Source organism: Thalassophryne amazonica, chromosome 14 (genome assembly GCF_902500255.1).
Source record: "Thalassophryne amazonica chromosome 14, fThaAma1.1, whole genome shotgun sequence".
In the NCBI taxonomy this organism is placed as follows: Eukaryota; Metazoa; Chordata; class Actinopteri; order Batrachoidiformes; family Batrachoididae; genus Thalassophryne; species Thalassophryne amazonica.
The window spans coordinates 25,846,395-25,860,918 of NC_047116.1; the positions used below are offsets into that span (position 1 = coordinate 25,846,395).

At 43.0% G+C, this 14,524-nt stretch overlaps 1 protein-coding gene across 1 annotated transcript in view; it reads right to left on the reverse strand.

Annotated features, from left to right (window-relative positions):
• LOC117524236 (multidrug resistance-associated protein 4-like) overlaps positions 1-14,524 on the reverse strand; it is a 139,786-nt gene that overhangs the window by 39,480 nt on the left and 85,782 nt on the right. Inside the window, exons 23-27 of the mRNA XM_034186010.1 lie at positions 12,542-12,692; positions 9,737-9,853; positions 9,473-9,583; positions 9,268-9,368; positions 4,421-4,612 (exon numbers count right to left, since the gene is read on the reverse strand). Coding sequence (XP_034041901.1) covers positions 4,421-4,612; positions 9,268-9,368; positions 9,473-9,583; positions 9,737-9,853; positions 12,542-12,692 — 672 coding nt within the window. The remainder of the gene's footprint in view (positions 1-4,420; positions 4,613-9,267; positions 9,369-9,472; positions 9,584-9,736; positions 9,854-12,541; positions 12,693-14,524) is intronic.

A 14,524-nucleotide genomic window follows, 5' to 3' on the forward strand; every position in this document is an offset into this window, starting at 1 on the left:
CATGACAGGACGTTGTGCGAAGACGAGCGAACACTGCATAAGGAAGTCCGCGCACGTCTCCACACAACCTCCGTACGGCTCTGGAGGGCTTATGTATGCTTCCGGGGAAGGTGGGAGGGGTCGACCTGTGGAACGTCACTGTTACGCACAGGGTCGACAGGAGGGAGAGCCGCAGCAGCGCCCTGAGGGCGCGCTTCCACCTGCGCGGCGAGAGCCTCCACCCTGCTGTTAAGGAGGACGTTCTGCTCGGTCATTAAATCCAACCGAGCCGTGAAAGCGGTGAGGATCCGCTGCAACTCACCGATCATTCCTCCTGCGGACGCCTGTGCGCCCTGTTCTTCCATTGGCCGTTCAATAGCCGGTTGACACCCCTCGGGATCCATGACGCTGGCCGAGATATCCTGTTGGGAAAGTGTAAGTACACGGACCCACAACAGGGGGCGCAAATGAACGGACAATGGAATAGGTCAAATAACAACACTTTACTGTTGTGAATGTGCACAACAAATACAACAGATTACAATAATGGACAAAAGTCAATTCACAAGGGTGTCGTGTGGCAGGCTCGAAGATAGGAGGACGCCTCTCCAAAGTAGAACCGGACCCACACGGTTTCCTCCACCACCAGACCCCTGGAATACTGGAGCCACCACAGTCCCGAACTCCCAGGTGGCCACTGCCTCCGCGTGTCAGACATGGTAATGCTGGCGAGGAGGACAAAGAACCATTAAGGAGGGCGCGTTTGCACCCAGGAATCCGAACGGTAGGAAAGCTACCTCCACCTCTCGTTGGAAAAGTATCTCCGAACAACGCACAAAATCCAAAAGGATACAATCCGTCAGCTGAGATACGTTACCTTCTAGGTAGAAACGATATCTCGGCAAAGAGGTGGAGACGTCGTCCTGCTGAGATACTCCTGCCGATCAGATGATTGGTAACAGCTGTTGTAGGTGATGCGTGACAGCTGTCACCCTGGCTGCTCCTGTGAGGCGGCTGCGCCCTCTGGTGCCTGGAGCCCGCACTCCAGACAGGGCGCCCTCTGGTGGTGGGCCAGCAGTACCTCCTCTTCTGACGGCCCACACAACAACTCTTTGCTGTTTGACAGACTTTTTTTCGTATTTATTTGCTTGAAGTGAGCATGACTGCTAATTGTATTTTATCTGGAGCTCGACACAAGTATAGGCTCAGAATCAAATCAAATCAATTTTATTTATATAGCGCCAAATCACAACAAACAGTTGCCCCAAGGCGCTTTATATTGTAAGGCATGGCCATACAATAATTACAGAAAAAACCCTCAACGGTCAAACTACGCCCCTGGAGCAAGCACTTGGCAACAGTGGGAAGGAAAACTTCCCTTTTAACAGGAAGAAACCTCCCGCAGAACCAGGCTCAGGGAGGGGCAGTCTTCTGCTGGGACTGGTTGGGGCTGAGGGAGAGAACCAGAAAAGACATGCTGTGGAGGGGAGCAGAGATCAATCACTAATGATCAAATGCAGAGTGGTGCATACAGAGCAAAAAGAGAAAGAAACAATCAGTGCATCATGGGAACCCCCCAGCAGTCTAAGTCTATAGCAGTATAACAAGGGATGGCTCAGGGGTCACCTGATCCAGCCCTAACTATAATGCTTGTAGCAAAAAAGGAAAGTTTTAAGCCTAATTCTTAAAAGTAGAGAGGGTGTCTGTCTCCCTGATCTGAATTGGGAGCTGGTTCCACAGGAGGAGGAGCCATGAAAGGCTGAAGGCTCTGCCTCCATTTCTACTCTACAAACACCTAGGAACTACAAGTAAGCCGGCAGTCTGAGAGCGAAGCGCTCTATTGGGGTGATATGGTACTATGATGTCCCTAAGAGAAGATGGGACCTGATTATTCAAAACCTTATAAGTAAGAAGAAGAATTTTAAATTCTATTCTAGAATTAACAGGAAGCCAATGAAGAGAGCCATATGGGTGAGATATGCTCTCTCTTCTAGTCCCTGTTAGCACTCTAGCTGCAGCATTTTGAATTACACTGAAGGCTTTTCTGGGAACTTTAGGACAACCTGATAAATGGAATTACATAGTCCAGCCTAGAGGAAATAAATGCATGATAAGTTTTTCAGCATCACTCTGAGACAAGACCTTTCTAATTTTAGAGTATTACAGCAATGCAAAAAGCAGTCCTACATATTTGTTAATATGCACATTGAATCAAAAATGACTCCAAGATTTCTCACAGTATTACTAGAGGTCAGGGTAATGCCATCCAGAGTAAGGATCTGGTTAGCCACCATGTTTCTAAGATTTGTAGGGGACAAGTACAATAACTTCAGTGTTTATCTGAGTTTATAAGCAGGAAATTAGAGGTCATCCATGTCTTTATGTCTGTAGACAATCCTGCAGTTAGCTAATTGGTGTGTGTCCTCTGGCTTCATGGATAGATAAAGCTGGGTATCATCTGCGTAACAATGAAAATTTAAGCAATGCTGTCTAATAATACTGCCTAGAGAAGCATGTATAAAGTGAAATAAAATTGGTCCTAGCACAGAACCTTGTGGAACTCCATAATTAACCTAGTTGTGAAGAAGATTCCCCATTTACATGAACAAATTGTAATCTATTAGATAAATATGATCAAACCACCGCAGCGCCAGTGCCTTTAATACTATGGCAGCTCTGTAATAAAATTTGTATGGTCAACAGTATCAAAAGCAGCACTTGAGGTTCTAACAGAACAAGCACAGAGATGAGTCCACTGTCTGAGGCCATAAGAAGATCATTTGTAACCTTCACTAATGCTGTTTCTGTACTATGATGAATTCTAAACCTGACTGAAACTCTTCAAATAGACCATTCCTCTGCAGATGAATCAGTTAGCTGTTGTTACAACTACCCTTTCAAGAGTTTTTGAGAGAAAAGGAAGGTTGGAGATTGGCCTATAATTAGCTAAGATAGCTGGGTCAAGTGATGGCTTTTTAAGTAATGGTTTAATTACTGCCACCTTAAAAGCCTGTGGTACATAGCCAACTAATAAAGATAGATTGATCATATTTAAGATCGAAGCATTAATTAATGGTAGGGCTTCCTGGAGCAGCCTGGTAGGAATGGGGTCTAATAGACATGTTGATGGTTTGGAGGAAGTAACGAATGAAAATAACTCAGACAGAACAATCGGAGAGAAAGAGTCCAGAAGATCATGGGTTCAAATCCCCGCCTGACTGGAAAATCACTAAGGGCCCTTGGGCAAGGCCTTTAATCCCCTATTGCTCCTGGTGTGTAGTGAGCGCCTTGTATGGCAGCACCCTGACATCGGGGTGAATGTGAGGCATAATTGTAAAGCGCTTTGAGCGTCTGATGCAGATGGAAAAGTGCAATATAAATGCAGTCCATTTACCATTTACCTCTGTTGTGTTGTGAAGCTTTGCAAAGCGTTTTTGCGTTCAGGTGCATTCCCACCCAATTTGAAAGAGTTTTTTTTATGACCAGTCATTGAATTGATGCAGATGTTCCATTTCTATGTGTTTTCTGTTTTTGCTGGTGCCATCTTAATTTGGAGGTGTTGTGGTCCCTATCGGCAAACCATATGCACCACTTGCCTAACTCAGTATATCCAAATGTTCTTACCGCTGTGTTGGAATTCTTACTCAAAAAAGTATGTTGTTGTGCAACTGCAGTTTATCTAATGTACAGCAAAATGCAGAAGCAAGGACAATGAATTAAGTTTTGTGGGTCAAGGTTAAATGTTCTCAATAAAAGCAGTTTCTCTCTGAGCAGTGGCTCAGCTGCAAGCTGTGTGTTTGTTTTTAAGACTTTGAGCATTAATTGACATGAGGGATGGCGTTCTGTACTATAGGTGGTAGGTGCAGGTGTACTTGTGAAATATTGTCAGGAGAACTGTCAGGATGCACAAAGCTTTTCTTCCCCCATGGCATGTGGCAGCGATCCCTCCCATGGGCTGTCAGAGTCGGGGCTTTTCCACTTATCAACCCATCCATTGTGAAATCAGCCGCCCTGGCCAACCATAGCCATGCAAAATACACCCCCTGCATTAAACACAATTTCAATCATCCTCAACCATCTCGCTCTCCCTTCCACTCTCACTCTCTCTGTCTCTCTCTCTCTCTCTTTTCCAGTCTCTCCTCTTTCTATTAGGGAATAAACAGTTGTCGCCATCAGGTAGCTCAAAATGCAAATGGGAACAAAAGGATCCACTTGAACAGTCTTAATTACACGATATGTATTCCATGAATCACAAATGTATAGTCCTGGAGATTCAGCAGCACAATATAAAACCCCTTTAATAACTGAACTGAAAATAATGCCACATAAAAACACATCACACCTTTCTACCATGTCTGCACATTAATCAAAGTAGACTGTGCACATTAGTAGCTGTTCATATTGGCGGGGAGGCGGTGGGGTTTAAAAGAGAGTCTATAACCTTTTCTCTGGATGTGAAGACAGCGGTCACATTCTTTAGGACGAAAGGCTCGCTGGCACTGTAGCGGAAGTCGACACGGTCAAAGATGATGGAGCCAGTCTGGGGCCAATCTTGTGGAAGGTGTGTGCTCGTCTCCCAGGGTGCCTCTTTCTCCAACTCTGCATATTCAACCACTCTTTCCACTGAGGTCATCTACAAACATTCAGGACATCTTTGAACAAGCATCCACTTTTGTCAAATAGGCTGATATACAGATTCTATGATCAATCTGGAAAAAAAAAAAAAATCCTCTGTAAACCTTTGTGAAAGCAAAAACAATCACCTGGATCTAAAGTGTTCAGAGAGCACAGCCATGCCACACCTACATTTCAAATATCAGGCCTATAAATGAAACACAACCTGGGCTTTTAACAGTCAAATTCACAAACCTACTAAGTCCTATGCAGGCTCTGAGACTTACCAACAGGCAAGGGGGGTTGGTATTCCTGAGTATAAGTTGCTTTTTTTTTTTAGTTTAGTTTAGGAGGCCCTGTGACTTTTACTCCAGTGCAACTTTTATATGTTTTTTCCTCCTCTTCAAGTGGCATTTCTTGACAACTTATACTCCTTGACAACTTATATATGCTATTATATCTGCAGACTAAGACTTTAAAAAAGCCAAGGGTTTTAAATTTGGCTCAGTAACTGCCCAGGCCATCCAGCTCAAACTAGCAGCCAAATACAACAACTGTATGCCTTTGGTACTAGATTCCTCTGAAGAATATTTGGGCACCGTTGGAAACACTTTGCATCAAAAAGGATGATTACTTGGGTAGACCCACATGACATATTCTACTTGTATTGTGAGGGAGCATCATTTATGATACTATGGCCATGTTCCCAGAGTGTGACGTGGCACATAGGTGCATCCTTGTTGAAGACCCTAGCAGCTGGATGAGGTCAAGGACATGCCCACATATTGCCTGGCTGCAACAGATAGATGGATACTATCAGAAGGTGGGAATGGACCGGTGGTCAACCTGTGGTGTTCAGCAGGATGGTGGATGCGGCACCACCAGGCTCGGACTGGTAATCTGTGATTTTGGGCATTTGCCCGGTGGGCCACTGCACATTTAGACGTGCGTGGGCCAGCCCTCCCATATTTATAGAGATTATGGAAATACAGTGTTCTCGAACCGCGCGCTGCTGTCAACACGAGGAAAGTCCGTGATCGGTGAAGCTACAGCATTTAATCGGCGCAGCTGCAGAACCACTTCCTGAATTTCTGTCAAAAAAAAAGTTCTGTAGTGTTTCATACACGGCGCAGTCTTATTCTAGGTTTCAGTTTTGTTTCCGTTTGATCACACAACGGTGACTTACATCGAGCACAATGATTGACATGACCAACAGCCAATGACAATTGGAGAAGCATACAGGGTGGCCAATCAGAATGCAGGAAGAGCAAGCGGCCGCTCCCGCCCCTGTGAATGGACTGACTCCTCGGCGCCTGGACTTCTCTCCGCTCTTCTACTGACTCAGGGGCGGATCTACTGGGGTGGCATGGGGTGGCAACTGCCACTGTAAAAATAGCTCTTGCCACCCCAATCAAATCAAATCAATTTTATTTATATAGCGCCAAATCACAACAAACAGTTGCCCCAAGGCGCCTTATATTGTAAGGCAAGGCCATACAATAATTACGGAAAAACCCCAATGGTCAAAACGACCCCGTGAGCAAGCACTTGGCAACAGTGGGAACAGTGGGAACAATCAGAAGTGGGTGACATTTTTTTCAAAAAAGGGACCTCGCGAATGACTTTAACCGGCGAAAACTGTGCTCTCTGCGCGCCCTTGAATGCAGCACAAGCTGCGCGTCACGCTCTCCCTCCCTGCAATAAAATTGATACATTCACCAAGTACTGTATAAATTAATAAACAATGAGGAATAAGTTTTCAGTGGTATTTTTATTAGGGCGGAACCTCTTGTTTCCCTGGTCGTTTCAGGTGAACTGAAAACAAGGACGGACGTCAACACTGGTCACATCAGCCGGCAAAACTTTCTTTGTAGCTAGACTTCAGCTTTACTCGTGTCTCTCATAGATATTAGGGATGTTTCGTCCAACCTTAAAGTCGTGTTATGTTAACAAAAGTCTGTGCACGCGTACGGCAATGTACGCTTTTTAGGTTTCACTTTCATTTCTTAACGCGACAGTGGAGCACTTTTTTATTGCTGAGGGGAGAAAACACTTTGTTGTGGATTTAGAGGAACATTAGAAACAAGAGAAGAGGGTGTGAGGAGAGGACAGAAGGATGGACAGAGGACAGAGGGATGAGCAGAGGACAGAAGGATGGACAGAAGCCAGAGGACAGAGGGATGGACAGAGGAAAGAGTACAGAAGGATGAGCAGAGGACAAGCGCTGATACACACACCCTTGAGGTGTGTTTCTGTGAGTCTTCAGCTCAGGTAAGACTCATACAGCTTCTCTGCTGTCACTTGATTAAATATGTTGTTTTCTACTATAGTGGTGCAGCTTAGCTAAAGGGCAATTCAATGGTAACGGAATTACAACAGCAGCAAAATCTGGACATACTGCATCTAACGACTACAGATTAGGTCAGATTGTAATTCCGTTACCGTAGAATTGCACTAAAATTTCCATAACAATCATTCAGTTTGTGATAAAAGCATCAAATTTGGCACAAATATTCTAAATTAACTAATATTTATTTTCAGATATGGAGGCATCCTGGAGCTGACCTCTAATGAGCTACAGGGGTCAATAAAGAATTACACAGGGGTCAAACTTTAACAATGCTCCAATCATATTGAAAAGTATACCACATTATTTATCTGATTACACAGCTTCCAAAAAGGTATAGTTTGGACTATCTATGACTGAATGTTCTGGAGTTATGGGGTAAAAACAGCAAATATGGTGACAAAGGTCAGTTTCAGTTTGTACAGGGGACAAACAAATTATTGGTTTAGTTAATAGTATTTTAAAAAGGAATAGTTTGCACTATCTATCACGCTAAGCTATCATGTTACGAGGTAACATATGTCACATGTCATAGAATCCAATAGACGTCAACCTTGTTTGACCTTTACTTTGGAGACCAAGCATTCGACATAGTCAAAACTATTCCATTTATTAATCCTATTCACTCAACCAATAATTTGCATCACTTTTTACCAAAACTGAAGTAACTTTAACTTTTCACCCCTGTACAAACTGAAACTGACCTTTGTCACCATTTTTGCTGTTTTTACCCCATAACTCCAGAACATTCAGTGATGGATAGCCCAAACTATACATTTTTGGAATCCTTATGATCACACAAATAGTGTGGTATAGTTTTCAACATGATTGGAGAATTTTTATATTTTGACCCCTGTGTAATTCTTTATTGACCCCTGTAGCTCATTAGAGGTTACCTCCAGGATGTCTCCATATCTGAAAATAAACATTAGTTAATTTAGAATATGTGTGCCACATTTCATGCTTTTATCACAAACTGAACAATTGTTTTGGTTATCTGCTGCACTACTACAGCAATGTTCATTTTGTGATCATGAAAACACAATTTACAGATCTATGACGCCCATTGGAGCTCTTGAAATTACCATTCCACTCACGCATTTTTTACACACATTGTTTATAGTTTTTTCTATATTGGTCTGCAAAAATGTTGTTTTAACGTTACATGAAAATTGGTCCGTGGCGCAAAAAGCTTGCGGGCCGCTGCTCTAGGCTATATGAAACTTGGACTCGTGACGCTATAATCCAGATTCCTGACCTATAATAGCATAATACATAAACATTACATTGCCACCCCACATAATAGTGCCTGTCCCTGCTTGCCACTCCATGAATTTATCTCTAGATCCGCCCCTGTACTGACTACAAGGTTGGAATCGTTTCTTTTAACTTAATTAACTGTGCTTTACTTTTGTTAGTCTTTAAATGCAACAGCTACAGACTTCAGCTCCTTAATTTGCTGCTGTGTGAATACTAGCAGTGGTTAGCATCTCGTTAGCATTATATAGCATAATCATTATAGAACTCTCTCTCTCTCTCTCACACACACACACACACACACACACACGTTATCTTTCTCTCTCTCTCTCTCACACACACTTTGGAGACACAAAAGCTTTTTTCCGCTTGTGTGCTTTTGCTTCCGTTTTGTACTATGATCAAGGTGAAATGACAGTTCAAGTGTGTGTTTAGGTGTGTTCATGGTGTTTAGGTGTATAGTATTTGTTCATTGGGGGTTCGGTATGGACGGGTGGGTGTGCGTGTTTGGGGGTGGATTCGTCGGGCCAATAGTGGGCTGGTCCAGAGGAAAAATGCCAGGGCCGAAATTTGTTCCCAGTCCGACCCTGGGCACCACGCAGCACCAATACATATTCACAGACCTGACCTGATCAAGCTTTGGCTTAACATGCTTACACTGCCAAGTGTCCGAATTTCCTCTGTTGTGATTGCTAGTAGTAATAGTGCTGGCACACAGTGCTTCGGTTTAAGTCCAACTTGGCTGACTCAACCTCTGCATGGAATTTTTATGTTGTCCCAGTCTGTTTGGGTTTCCTCTGGATGTTGACTTCCCCCACAGTGTAAACTCAGATATGGTATTCAGTTGATTACTTTACATTGTAGAAAACCAAGACCGTCAGTATGAATGCATGTCTAATTCTATGTTTTGGATTAGCAACCTGTTGAGGGTATAGCCCCTCCTTTTACCAAATAATTGCTGGGCTGCAGCCCCCATGAAACTGCATTGAATCAGTGCATGGCTACAGACAATCACTAGCAACTGAAATAAAGACACTTCGTTTGATCTGACACTGTAGGGCTGTTCTCACCATGTTCTCAATCTCTGCACTCTGTCTGATGCCCCACTGGAACATTCCTGTGAGTGTCACAGCGTAGGACAGAGCCAGACCCACAGCACCGGGTTCCAACCCTGTCATATGAGAATAAGTCAATAACAATCTGAGATATAAATGAGTTTTATGTGTGCACATTATATCCTGACAGTAATGTGTGCAGAAGTGTATGTTTTTGTACCATCCCTGAGGTAAATGCAGCCAAAACCTGTAATGGTGACAAAAAGAGAACAAATTCCATCAAGCCGCACTGCAAACCAGCGAGAAGTAGTCAGGAATAAGAACCAGGCCTCTGTTTACAAAAACAACACAATCACATGGATTACAGATCATCAGTGTAATGCTCCTCTGGCGGTGCATACAGAATAAACACTGCTGGTATGAAGATGTGGCAGCATTTGCATGAACAGATATGTCAAAAGTTTGGACTTTCATTTGTGTTCACCTGAATGAAGATCTATATGTGCATCAAACATTTGCTGAAACCTTTGTTGAACTCTGAAGGCACGGATGGTGCAGAGCCCATGCAGAGAAGAAAGATGGGAGAAGATGGGGCTCCGAGCTATGAAGACACATACAGTGGAGAGCATATTACTTAAACAATTACCATTCGTATAGACCAGGAGTCACCAGCACCACTCCTTGAGATCACCTGTACTGGATGTTTTTCATGCCTACCTGTTGCAACCACAGCTAATGAACCATGTCACGTTTTCAATTTCTCAATTGGCTGAGTTAACTTGCAATCAGTGGAGCAGAAGGAGTTGGAAAACATGCAGGGTAGGTGATCTCCAAGAGTAGCGTCAGTGACCCCTGACATAGTTATGAAGTGTTTCAACACCTATGATCATTACTATCAATTTTTTTTCTATTTGTGGAAAATTAACATGAATAATTGCAAATAATATACTGGACAGTAACTACTGTTAATGCAGAAAAGGAATTCCTTGAGATGATCAGAGGTGTGACCAAATCCCCACCAAGTCATTCTTGAATATCTACACTGTAGTTGGTCCAAAACAAGTATGACATCATCTCCTAATACATGACTTGTGGTGCTGAGACTTGAGAGTGACTTGTGAGAAATCTGGCCATCTACAGGGTGTCCCAGAAAAATATACAATTTTTCATCTGCAAAGATGGTCATAAGAAATATTTTTTAAATAGATGTATGTCTGGATAGAAACCTGCAAGGTTGAAGTTTATTGCACTAAATTGCCACCAAAATGTAAATTTTGGTATAAGGTGTCGTTTTCAGTTAGATAACATGTTCGACGTAGGCACCACATTGTCCGATTACTGCCTGCAAACGCACTGTTATGTTCTCCATCACTTTGGGAAATGTTTCACGAGGAATGTTATGAATTTCTCGTTGGATGTTTTCTTTCAGCTGAACAAGAGTCTGAGGCCTAGGGTTTCCGTAGATCATGTCCTTGAGATACCCCCACAACAAGAAATCTCAAATAAGGTCACAGGAATACTGTGGCCACTCAACATCATCGTAGATAGATAAAGGAGATAAAGTGGCCTTCAAAGTGCTGTTTAAGAAAATGCCTTGTTTCCCTGTTCCTTCTTTGTTTCATCTTGCTGGAAGCACTGGGTTCTCTTCTGGATCAGGACCTGAGTACGTAGCTCAGGCAGATAGATTTCCCGAACATTTCGCAAAGATGTTGCACCTGTTTGGCACTTTTCATCTGGCGCCAAAGTTCAATAATTTTTGTCCGTTGGTGTATGGTTAGTCTTGGCATTTTTCCATTTTTCCTCAAGCCCACAGAATATTTTGTGATTATGTCATTGGCTATATCTGCCTCTACCTCCTGTCACCTAGCAACCACGACAGCTGCACGCAACACACTAGCGCAGTGAGCCTAACCCATAGCTCATCATACTTATTATCACAATCATACTTATTTATACTTATTTATACTGTACTTATAAACAGTGCTTATTTAAAATTGTATTGTGTGTGTGTTTTTTTAATTCACCAACCATTTTGTCTTGGAGAGAGAAAAAAATAAATCATGCAATGACTCTTAGGACTCTTAGAAGCCTTCAAGTATGTGGCATTCCCTGAATGAAGACACAGCCTATAACAGACACTATGACAGACAAGGTACAAAAAAAATCTGTGGTGCCCCTGGTGGCAAGCAGACCTATGCTTTGGAAAGGAAAGAAACTGCCAAACAAGCTCATTTCAAGCTACATATAACCTCTAAACCATGTATGCTGAGAGCGGAATCTCCTAAATTCTTTTCTTTGAAGGGCCACAAATTAATTCGAAAGGTGGGCAGGATGCCAAAACGACATGCTGATGTTGTGTGTTACATATATCTGACTACATAGCCACACAAACCTATCACACCTGTGGAGTCATCTGGGTGTCTTGGTGGCTTCCCTCACTCATCTCCCTCTTGTACGACTGCCTAGCCCAAACACATTTACCACACAGTTTGTGTTTGTGATTTCTGTAAAGTCCAGGACATATTCAGTGACTTGTGATTTGATTTAACCTTTATTTAACCAGGTAAGGTATTAAGAAAAGATTCTTATTTACAATAACAACCTGGTGTGAAAGTTCCTGACTTATCTGAGGAAAAACAGCTAGTAAATCAATGATTTGTATTGGTTTTATTTTATTTAGTTTGTCCAAATACTTTTGGGCTCAGAAAATGGAGGCACAATGTATACATGGCCATAATTCGGAAATGGTTAATGTTATATTTTTGTTAAAGCCTTTCAAATAGAGCTGAAAGGCCACGCTACCAGCACATTTTTGTTTCTTTTCAACTCTACCGTGGCTGTGTACACAGGAAATATTACAAAAATGATTTCACTGAACAAATGCTTATTGACCTGACTGTATTTATTACAGACAAAGAGAAAGAAAAGCCTGAATGTTTCCTCTATGCTTTTTAATAGGGCTTTTATTCTTCAAGATAATGAAACCTGTCGTCCAATGTGCATTTGAGCTTTCAGCCTGAAATAAAATGGTTGAACTAAGGCCTGTAATGGCCTATCACGCCTATTTGGGGTCATTTATTCCTTTGTATGTGATGTCATGAACTCTCCTCCCTTGAGAAAACTGTGTGTGGCTGAGCCATAGGCCACTGCCACCTTTAGCCTTTATGCTAATAACTATGCCTTTTCTCAATGCTGTAATAGAATTCCTGTGGTCTTCTTTTGTCTCTTGTCAAAAATAGACCCACCACCACACATTCACACACACAAAGATAAATTAAAAAGAAAATACTGGTAGACTCAAGGCGCTTGATGTCCCTCGAAGTCTGCAGGAAATAGAAACAAAGAAAGAGAAAGATGGCGAGAAGAGGGGCGACGGGAACGAGGATCCAAGGGATGACAACAACAGCAACCGCAATCACTCCGAGGACTTGGAGGAATATCTGCAAGAGAAATGAGCACAACAATCAGCAAAGTGTACCAGTTTAGACTTTAAAGCTCCACTGCTGCTGCATGGGCAACCACCAGGGCAGTGAAAACGGTGTCGCAGACCGGATGGTCCCCCTAAAAATCCCCCCCGATGACGCTGTTCATGGATTATCATCTCGTTTCTGCTGCAAACTGCACACCAGTCATCATCTATCTCAGTGACAGATATCTGAAGCTTTTGTACAACAATCATTTCCACATAAATTCAGCATTATTCCATCATAAAAGGCGGCAGAAGCGATCAGAGCACCGCGGCTAAATGAGCTGCTAGCTGATGCATTCACTGCGTGTCAGACATTTCAAAGTGTCACGGAATTTCACCTCATTTCTGTTTAAAACTGCCTCATTTCTGCTTAAAACTGACTTTAGAATGAATTAAGAGGTTTACCTTTATCATCTGATGGTTAATAATCCCATTAATCCATTTGATTGCTTTGGGTGAAGAGACTCCGTCTCAGACGTGCTGTTGTGGTCTGAAATGATGCATGTGCAGATGCAAAAGGCAGACCAATTTTGGGGGCGGACCATTTGGTCTGCGACACTGGCTTCTTATGACTGTACATGAGAAACTCTTTCAGCCGCTCGCATTGTGCGAGATCATTGCTGGCCATACACTGAGGTAACAGCAGGTTGTGGGACTGAGGTTATGTGACTCACAGTGTGAAAGGAAAACGATTGCAGCGCTAATTCACACTTAGAGCAGGTGAGAATTTACCACTTGGCCACTGCAGCTCATATCCTCGGCTCCTTCTGGCTTTTCCTTCAGCACTTTTGGCCCCGTAAGCCTCCCTGGCAGTGCAGCCAGCCAACAGGCATGGCCGCAGTGACTGTCAGAGAGCTCTGGGAACCACATTGTGGGTGTTTGATACATCACACCCGAGCCCCACAGCCCTCAACAACACGGTGACTCATCGCCCGTGTTAATGGCTAAGTGACACATCTACACCAGATCATTCGAGCTGCTTAATCAGGATGGACGGCAACAAAGCACTCACACCTGCATTACGACAACAGGGAAATGTACCATTATTAGTACAAATATTAATATAAGCAGGATTTTACATTGACACTGGCTCATTGACAGCATACTTCACGAGAAATATAACTTTTTTTCTTATGAGTGAACACAGTAGCTTCTATTTGTGGTGAAATACTTGTAAATTGAACTTTTTAGGCAATCTGTTTTAACACCAGGGCTCAATCCTAAACCAAGAATGGCTAAATCTGGCCCTGGATTACTTTTCCCACTGTACCCATGATACTGCCTTGGTGTCTGGATGGCAACAGCCTAGGCAGACAACTACCCATTCCCACCTCTTGAAAGTGACCATCTGCTGCAGCCAGGTTAAATGTGGGCATTCCTTTGTCCTTCTCCACTTGTTGGGGATGTTTGTACTGAGGCACCTCCATGTTGGATTATTCATGCACAGAGAAAATGCACCACGTTGCTCAAAATAGTGTAAACCGAGTACCAAAAACAACCACTTACCACCTTAGGTCACTAGTTAGCATCCACGTCTCACATCCGGACACACTTCTGTCTTCTGAATAATAAATAAATAAACAATAGATCCAGTTTGTACAGATCATCCATGGCCTGACAGGACATGTCTAGCCTGTCCATGCACGTGGGGTGGGTGCTGACCAAGAGCATAAACTTAAATCGACTTCTGTCTTCCAATAATAAAATAAATAAACAATAAATCCAGTTTTGACAGGACGCATCCAGCTCACTCAATGCAAGTGCACATCGGGTGGGTGCCGGCCGACTGCAGAGCGGGGTGGC